Here is a 9719-nt window from a genome sequence, read left to right as displayed (position 1 = left end):
AATTCTGTGATAGGATCGGATGATGGATGCTTTTTCTCTACTGTTAAGTGGTCTGTACCGCCTTTGCATGAAACAATCAGGTCATTTAGATCGAAACAGAGTGTCAATATAGGTGCCAGTTGCCTAAGAAGCCTGTATCTAGATTACTGCTCTATATCATAAGCCAGCCTTGTGGTAGACCCTACTTGGGTATAAGTATATCTCGCTTTGTAGTTCATGATCACATGCTACAAACTTTGCTGAAAGCTAAGATATTATCTTTTCATGTAATTTATCCAGATATCGATATATTCGAACACGTTTATACATAGCAAATGTCAAGGGTTGAACTAGTTCATGATACATACATCCTCATATTGTAGTCGTCACTATAAATTGAACTTTGGATGTGTTGGTTCACGAGGCGCTTTGCGTATGCAGTTTTACCCCTACACATGTATGCCATCCCCCCCCAAAAAATAATTACTCATATTCTCGAAGGAGTTAAGTGTACCATGAGAGCCGGGAATATTCCTCAACTTTGACCATAACTTGAAATATGAATTACATCACGTCAATAATATTTACCAGCTACATGTCTGTCCGCTTATCGATATAGCATAAGTATGTGTGGTTTATTCTCACAAATGGATTTTCTTCACCACTTCCGGATCGCTTCTACTACGTGCAATTGTATCGTTTGTAACCTCCAGTGTACCTACTCCACACCGACAGTCCGTCAATGTCACCATTCCAGATCATGTCTTTACGTTTTCAATGGATGCCGTGCCGTATCTGGAGCCCTGCTTCGCCACTCTAAGGCATCGGAGCGAACACAAGGCGTTTGACAGTTATCCTGACGCCCAGGCGGTTGCTTATCAAATCCGAGGTATTGACATCACGGCCTGATTGATATTAGAATTAGATTCGTTGTTCGTGTGGTTCTCTTTTCCAAAGTACTGTGGGCTCGGAAGTTCTACGACACTGGCCTTCACCAAATACCACGGTATTTCCGTTTCATATCACTGAGTCGTTTTAGTTAATGAGTTTGGACATTTTTTTTTATGTTGCTCGTGGCCAGAGAGCGAATACATGCGGATACTGGCGACAGAGGGGGGTCACGGATACAATGATCTGGGGCTTTATTCCTCGGAAATGATAAACGTATGTTTTTTTATCGAGGAAACCCCGAATCACGGGCTAGATTCTATTGCATGTGATTCGATGGCACTCAGTAGGGAACTCGAGGCAGATTATTGTACAATTACTGAAACTGAGGAAGTATACTCAGCGTGCAGCTATTTTCAATAGAAACAACACTGCGACTAAACCACTGCAACAACACTGCGAATGCTTAGCTATTGCGCAGAATCTTCATTCACATGATTCCAATATTGTTGCGTGAAGTATATAACCAATCCTCTATTAGATGACATGGATTGTGAATCACGATTGGTGTAAATATTTTGTGCTGTCAGGCTCGCGTGCAAGGACGTTAGTGCGTAAATGCCCGAGTGTTTCTGGGTGTGAGTGTCAAACGAACTGCCAAAATTTGTCCAATTCTGGGTTAAGCCACTGTTTATTTTTGGTGTATTTTTGATCGATTGTAAGTATGTACCTGATACGGGGTAGTCACCATGCATTACCATGCAGAACAAATTGTAGTGTGGAGAGCTCGCCTTGCATACTCTGTGTTGGTTTTTATGCAGAAAAGGAAACGAGTGGACAGAAGGGGTAGGGAAACCCATTTCTCGCAGATAGTTTCATATATATGTCCCAAATAATATTCCTTCTGATTACGAAGAAAACTGGGAGTACAAAATTGAGTGATCCAAGGGTTTCTACAATGTATATTTAATTAATAATGGCATATTTGATCGTTGTGCAGGTATCTGCTTTTGATGGAACGCAGATCAAAGGGTTTGCACTCCTCGGTGGCTACTGTCGGACGTCTGTCGATATATCAATGAAGAATAAGCCTAGTAAACGCTACCGAGATATAGTAATAGAGGGCGCAAAGAAGAGTGGATTACGCCCCGAGTATATTAAGGTTGGTTTGCGAGCCGCATGTTATGTATTTCAAGCAAGGTATTTACTCAGGAAATGCGTGATTCCGTATTTTGTTCACCCCAACCTCAAGTGATGTATTCAAACGCGACTTCGTTTTTACCTCTCGCTCGCTCAGTTTTTGGAACAATTCGATGCGTACTCACCGCCTCAAGATCGCTGGGGCCGACTCGCCAAATACCTGGTGCTATTGCTGGTCCTACCTAGTCTATTATGTAAGCCGGGACAATGATCCACTCCGTTTCGCATTTATATATCTTCGCTGTTGTGTAGTACAAGTAATTGTCCGTCAATTGTCATCTAGACCTTCTGGGATCTATCCTCGGAGCTACTGCAAGTGTCAGTATAAGCTGTTCCATGCAGACACATAGTAGCAACCAGGTGACGACGCTGTAGTAGACTCGCATTGAGCTTTGCTACTATTTGCGTTTGGATGGTGCCGTGAGAAGTGTCACATTCTCCACAGTCGATTTTCAGTCTGATGCCAAGTGCTACACCTACGTATTCATCGACTCACAAGCACACCAGGCCTACATACATGCACACGGTGTAGATATTCCGAATGTAATTCACAACTTGGCACTTTTTCGATCACACATATGCAAAATATAGATGTAAACATGTTAATATACGTGTGAAAATATAGATGTAAACATGTTTATATACGTGTGACTGAATCCATACGGCATTGTACTGTTAGAATTTTATGTGTGTGTGTTTATATATGTGCACATCCCTTGCTTGGTATTCTCTTCGATAATTTCATTTTTTTTTTCTGTACTACAGTTTTAAATGCCGAAATCTTTGAGTCTTATCATGTGAGATTGTACGTTGTCGTGTACATACCATCCCATATGCATATGTGAAGACACCCAGTCCTCTTCATTCACGTGTGAATACTCTCGAGACCTACACAACACACCGAATAAGGAACTTGAGCGAAGGCTTGTTTTCTTCTCACTTTTGTTCTGTTCGACCACAAACTTATCCGCCTATCTTTTTTTTTTTCACAGCAATGTTAGTAGGCGTGCCTTTCTTATTATCGCTCGGGTTCGAGAGACCTCCATATTACTACGCGTGGGCGATGAGCAACTACAGTAGACTTGTATTAGGTTTCGCATATCCCGCGTTACTTATGGCTTTTGGGCCCGGAATGTACTAGGACGAGAAAAATTTAAGATAAATTCAATTAGGCCATTTAATACCACGCTTGTGGGGGAGAAGCCTGTCTGTGTTTACCGTTTTGGATGTTGCTAACTGTCATGCGCAACCGCACGCGATCGCGCAATATTACACTTCTGTAAAAAACCCCTTTACGCTGCGACTTTGTTATCTACCCGAAAGATGATATAGTCCACTCACTCGATAGTTGATAGAGAACGAATCTGTATGAAGAATATCGTGCGATAGTGATGGTTGTCACAGCCAAAGAACTTCGACCTACTCACCTAAGGTAATTTTGAGTCGTTTACATCCAGTCCCATAGCTTCACAACTGTTTATGTTTAAAAGGAGATGGTATTATTGTTTATTGGATAGCCGTGTGCGCTGATAACGCGGCACTTTAATTATTCGAATAAGCGGAAAATTCGTACCAAATTCATCATACGCCCGCAGCTTCTAAGTGATTACCATCTTCTTTTTCGAGACTATCACCATTCGTGCTAGCAAACCGCTCAATTGTACAAACGAGGTCAGCCCTTCGACTACTCTCATGTGTGTTGTGGCGATATTACGAATAAACTCCAGTTTTAAAAACTCAGGGATGTCAAGTGTTTTCGTCACCCTGCGATGGTGAATACAAAATGAGTTAGCTACGGATAAAATCAAGCAAGACCCAAATGTATGTCCATTTACGTTAGACACACTGAGTTCCCAAAAGCATACAGCATTATTTTGAGACTAACTCTATGAGCCTACGTCCGGGAGCAGACATAACGAGCCTGATGGTCTATACTTCCAAAATAAGAGCAAGGCCATGGTGGATCTGATCTGGAGAACTAACTGAATACTATTTCCCAAAAAAAAATTGCGATATACATCTATTCGCATTTATAGCTTACGTTGCTGGCAAAATGATACATGCATGCGTACAAACACAATGAGGTCATCGCCTCTCAACATTTACTGTTCACGCGCAACTTACGGCCGGCAATATAAGTTTGCAATATGCGTCACATAGTAGCGAAGGTGTGTGATTTGCGACTTTATATCTATCTATCTATCTATCTATATATATATATATATATACATGCATATACTCATGTATATATATATATATTTTATATATATATATATATGTCACTTTCGCCACAAGGCTGCATTCCGATCAAACAGAATTTACGGAGCGGTCGAAGGCAGCCATGGATCCAATAGACAAACGAGCAAGCGCGTGGAATTATACACAATAGCACATCAGGTTGATATACAATTATGTAGATTGATAAAAGCCATGGGGTGCAATATTGAACAGATACAAACCTGAAAATTGTAGTCACAATGTCTATGGCAGCATATCCCATATCCCATAATGCGGTCAAGGCATCAACGGCCGCGTCCAGCTCGCCAACAGCACAGTTCTGGTGCGGGTCAGACATCGACTTAGGTTAATCAAGTACAATTATCTACAAGCATACTACAAACGGACTTTGTTTTGCGGAGAAATCTGTTACAGTGAGCATTAAAACTAACAGCACTGCGTAAAGATCGTACGATCCTACTATGGACTGACATTTGATTCATAACTGTGCTATTTCTCACGGTGGAAAATAAAACAGCTGTGAAGACAACCAACACCTATGCTACAGATTAAAAACCAATGATAAGGTTATACTGATAGTTATTGCGACAAATCCGATTTAAATGAGCAGCTACGTTAGGCTTATCGCATCAATCACGGGCTGGGAATTGAGAGACAGCACCAAACATATCGAGCATGACAACTGCAGAGACCGCGAGCATTGATATCTATCGCACATGAATTCTACCGACTATTGTGTTTCCACTTGTCACAGTGTCAGTGTGCACATGCAACGACATTGCCCAGTGATATTTAAGAAACCTTTCCACAACATACGTTTCAGGATCACAGTGCACGCACGTGTGACCAACTACCATGCAACTTCTACGGAGCCAAAGTAATTCGTGCCAGTGCTTGACGATATGCAGGTGTACGTATAGAACAGTATCGGTGCGCGCATAGTACGAGAGGGAGTGGATAGCAAATAAGTCTAATGCAATAGCGTCCACAAGCGTTAATCCTGAATCCACGATTCTTATGTGACCACAAGACCCATCTACGGACGAAGGAGCACACAGTAGTTGTATACACACCTTTATCATTTCTGCTATCATCAACGGGTGGGGTTGATCGCACACTTTGAACACGTTGTCCGGCGTTATGGTTTTAAACCCAGAGTATGTGGATTGCAGGTTATTCAACCCTTGTCGCATATCTCCGCCAGCCGTGAATACAATAGCCTCCAGACCTTCAGGTGTATATGGTACGTTCTCAATCTCGCAGATCTGTACAAACAGCAACGAGCAACACACAGCTACTTACTACGTACGGCATATGTGGTTGGACTATGATACTAAAGAAAACTTGTACTCTTATGACCAGTAGGCCACATCGATATTCCCCTCAGCGACATACAGAATAGGCTCACTCCATCATACACGTTCTTCAAACATGTTGCCATGGTAACATTTGCACTGATCTACTCGGCTTCGCCTCCGCACATAGCACGCACAACACACACACACACTGTTGCACTCTACATAGTCATACCCAAGAGTTCCTAAACGGGACAACATATCAGAAAGTACTACTGTCTTGCGAGAGGTATGCGCATCCCAGAACGGGAGCAACAGCCCACTTTGCGTGCAGTATAAACTCCACCACTGGTGTAGACAGGCAGACCACAAAGCGTGTACGCTAATGAATACGTTCCGCTCATCTAGGACTAGCGGAAACTGCCAAGTCATAAACAACCTTACGTATCAGTCATAAACAGCCTTCCGTATCAGTCATAAACAACCTTCCGTATCAGTCATAAACAACCTTCCGTATCAGTCATAAACAACCTTCCGTGTCAATCATAAATAACCTTCCGTATCAGTCATAAACAATCTTCCGTATCAATCATAAATAACCTTCCGTATCAGTCATAAACAACCTTCCGTATCAGTCATAAACAACCTTCCGTATCAGTCATAAACAACCTTACGTATCAGTCATAAACAGCCTTCCGTATCAGTCATAAACAACCTTCCGTATCAGTCATAAACAACCTTCCGTATCAATCATAAAAAACCTTCCGTATCAGTCATAAACAACCTTCCGTATCATATGCGATGCACTCTTGCACTCAGGCCCGCCTTGTATTGGACTTTGAGAACATGAATTGGGAAACACCTACTCGTTTTTTTTGCTCGCACATGTTTTAAAAAAAATATACCAAACAGGCCGACCAGTATCACCGAGTGTAGCAAAGGCATATGCGAGATACTCTGTGAAATGGTTATACACCGCTTAACCACAGCTACGAATGCATTCGAAGTAGATCCATGGCTATATATATATAAATCATCAGGTCATTCTGGGATATGCATACGTATCTATGGGTAGGTTGTAACTAGGTTTCAAAATAAAGTATAGGAATTATATGGAGTACACAGATGGAAGACCACTGTATTGGACAATTGCACTACACAAATCGGCCCTACCTGCATAATTCGAGACAGGACTTGTTTGTCCGATAACCTTGAGTATCGCAATATGGCGCATCGGGACTGCGTAGAGGGGTTATAGAGACACTCAAACATTAGTTCCATTGCAGAATTTGGTTACCTGACAGAGAACATACGTCTCGATTACCGGACGAAGTGTACTGGCAGCAGCGGAGTAAATATAAAAGTGGCTTTTACACTTGCGGTCGTACGGGGACAGATCCCACACCCCCGATCTTTCTTCACGCTATATGTTCAATTCTTGGTGAATCAGCGGAAAATGCCCTAGACCAAAAGTTCAGGACCGGAGTTTGTATCCAGACCACTCGGCAAGTACCGATGAATAAATAAACAGTGTTCTAACCACTGCACACACCTGGATGGGTTCAATAATCTTGTCGGACTGATTGCAGGCCAGGGCAAAGCGGGTTGTGTTGGAGTAGATCTCCATGGTGCGGCGCAGCGCTTGCTGTGCACCCTCCGTCATGCTATCGGCCTCGTCAAGGATGATCACTTTGTGTCGGCCAGCGGGCAAGTTTACCTACCGAAAAGGGGGGGGGGGTGGCGAAGTGAACCTGAGTTGAACGGAAACACACGAGCTGGATAACGCCATATAGTACCGCCGTACAACGTAGCGTGACAATATCCGTAATTTGGAATAATGGGTCGGGGTTTCCTCATTTCTTTTTATCCCTTTATACAGCAAGCGAATTTCAGGGCCAGTGGTCGGGTATACATTGGCTGGCCTGATTTTCGGAGAACGATGTGTGGACTGAACGACAAGGACACATTCGCTCCTTTCACTTCCGAAATATATGCAATACTCGATTTAAGTGCTGGGGTCACATTTATGCGATGGAAATCTTTGTACGAACCCAAATTTGACCTAACGCATCATTTAGTAGTATTTGTTACGATACAAATTTACGACTATTCAGCTTCAACTGCTACCAAGTTCTAGTCAATTATAATAACATTTAGAATACCGAAGCAAACTGACCAGAATCGAATAATTCGATGGCCACTTGTGCAGATATTTGGCTCGCACAGGAAATAGATAAAAAATCCACTCAACTCCCAAGTATATCAAAAAAAGTATAGATTAAGCATACATGCTACACAAAAACACGATAAACACCAACCACACAGACAAACTCATCCGCTCACCTTCTTTTGTGCGAACATTTTTATCCGATTACGGACAGTGTCGATACCACGGTCGTCGGAGGCGTTGAGCTCTAAGACTGCATCCTTTGCATGTGCACCCAGCAACTGTCTGGCCAAGCACATGATGCTGGTTGTCTTTCCGGTACCAGGAGGTCCCTGAGGTGTATGCAAGTGGCATTGGATAAGAGGTGTAAGTTAATGCGCTTATACACAACTGGTAGTAGACTACATGGTAGATTATAGGCCCCAGTGACAGGGATACAAATGTGATAGAACCAACAAGCGTGAGAAATGTTCTGGCGATAGCAGCCAATGGGTCTGGTAACTACCTGGCTAAGCACGTGGTGTGGGGTATTTCTCCGTTACCGTCAGAGGTCGCTGGAGTGTGCGCATGGTACATAAAACAAGTAATCGAATACAAGGGTGACAGAGCGTGCCCCCAGGCAAAAACTAATTCGTAGGTGGGGTGACCAAAGGTGTGTGTGGGACATTATCAAAGACACGGATCAGGCCCACCAACTGCCTGGCCACGCACACTATTCTATTTATAGAACTTCCGTACCGGGGAAAGTCCGCTGGTGTGCGCAGAGTGTGCGGAGATGACTCGCCTACACGAGGGGGTGAATGCATGTGCGGGATAGTCTATGCATCTGAATGAGATCCAGTGGTGCAATAAGACGCAAAGTGAATCTGTGGCATTTCTCAAACCAATCAAATCACTGCGTAGAATACATGCGGAGGATGTGTAACAGTATGGCCTGTGCGTTTGTGTAGGCGAACGCTGAGAAGTACGGGAGCGATTGACTCACCAGGCGCCTTGTTTTACCTGTGCTAGTACGTCCTAGATACCTCGCATGATTTGGGTTGTGCCACACTGCAGCGCCAATCACTCGGTTCAATCATACATGCAAACCCCAAATACAACCGAGTACATATGACCCTTCTACCAGTCCGATCAAACTGTGGTGTGTCGCGTTTGCATGGCAAACAGGCACACATAAGTATCACATGAGCACATATGAATAGTACTATATATATGTTTCTAACTCAGGCACATCATCTCAAGTATTCAAAGGTGTGTAATGTTCGTAGTAACCGAGGCTCCACACTAGAACATACCGCCAGAATAATATTGGGAACGTTTCCGTGCTGCGCGATCACTTGCAACCGGCTGACCGTCTCTTCGTTACCCACAATGTCCGTCAAAACCAGTGGTCTGTGTTTTTCAACCCTACAGACGAGTCGGCGGAGGTATAATTGAGACAAAGTATTTCTATGGCACCAGGATACTGTCGCAGAACATACACACGTGTCATACATATATAGAGAGTATGTACCCCATGAAACGTTTATGTGGGCATTTATTGAATTCGTTCATAGAGTTCAGCTTTCCCCCGAGGTAGTGGGTGTTACAACTAGACATGATAGCACGAAGTAACACACCACACCACTCCTCGATGAGAGCGTTAACACATCAATCAGACAGGGTACCAGAAACTTAGACAATCGAAGCAACACAGACGTACCTCTGGCGATGCGAGTGGGAAGGTGCAAGCAGAATACTCACAGCTTAATTACCCTCCACTCCACATACAGATTCAATTCAACTCGACAATTCAAGGCACACCACATACCACGGAAGTGTGTGGCTGCTGGACTCCTTCTTGGTGGATTTCGAGCTACTGCCCGCGATAATCGACTTGACCTGTTTGACACCGGACAGGACAAGACAAGTATTCGAGTGATTTGAAGACATAAGCGAACCGATATATATAT

The 9719-nt window shown here is 43.3% G+C and overlaps 2 protein-coding genes across 2 annotated transcripts in view; one reads left to right on the top strand and one right to left on the bottom strand.

Moving 5' to 3' along the window:
- Positions 1-711: 711 nt before the first annotated feature.
- Positions 712-3242, top strand: SARC_06183 (hypothetical protein). Its single transcript, XM_014299922.1, has 5 exons — positions 712-868; positions 1061-1143; positions 1868-2029; positions 2165-2261; positions 3060-3242. The coding sequence occupies exons 1-5, from the start codon at positions 757-759 to the stop codon at positions 3206-3208; spliced, it is 603 nt and encodes a 200-aa protein (XP_014155397.1). The 5' UTR covers positions 712-756; the 3' UTR covers positions 3209-3242.
- Positions 3243-3561: 319 nt separating this feature from the next.
- SARC_06182 (replication factor C subunit 2) overlaps positions 3562-9719 on the bottom strand; it is a 7933-nt gene continuing 1775 nt past the window's right edge. Inside the window, exons 2-9 of the mRNA XM_014299921.1 lie at positions 9578-9648; positions 9063-9174; positions 7944-8099; positions 7153-7317; positions 6774-6839; positions 5379-5570; positions 4527-4624; positions 3562-3831 (exon numbers count right to left, since the gene is read on the bottom strand). Coding sequence (XP_014155396.1) covers positions 3666-3831; positions 4527-4624; positions 5379-5570; positions 6774-6839; positions 7153-7317; positions 7944-8099; positions 9063-9174; positions 9578-9648 — 1026 coding nt within the window. The 3' untranslated portion in view covers positions 3562-3665. The remainder of the gene's footprint in view (positions 3832-4526; positions 4625-5378; positions 5571-6773; positions 6840-7152; positions 7318-7943; positions 8100-9062; positions 9175-9577; positions 9649-9719) is intronic.

The sequence above is a fragment of the Sphaeroforma arctica genome (genome assembly GCF_001186125.1).
Source record: "Sphaeroforma arctica JP610 unplaced genomic scaffold supercont1.431, whole genome shotgun sequence".
NCBI classification, from domain to species: Eukaryota; class Ichthyosporea; order Ichthyophonida; genus Sphaeroforma; species Sphaeroforma arctica.
This window is presented reverse-complemented; position numbering and strand designations above follow the sequence as displayed.

Excerpts from the sequence above, each read along its gene's own strand:
- SARC_06183 (XM_014299922.1), top strand. The coding sequence starts at position 757 with ATGGATGCCGTGCCGTATCTGGAGCCCTGCTTCGCCACTCTAAGGCAT. Across the intron at positions 869-1,060 it reads GGTTGCTTATCAAATCCGAG|AGAGCGAATACATGCGGATA; the intron begins GTATTGACATCA and ends GCTCGTGGCCAG. Across the intron at positions 2,030-2,164 it reads TACGCCCCGAGTATATTAAG|TTTTTGGAACAATTCGATGC; the intron begins GTTGGTTTGCGA and ends TCGCTCGCTCAG.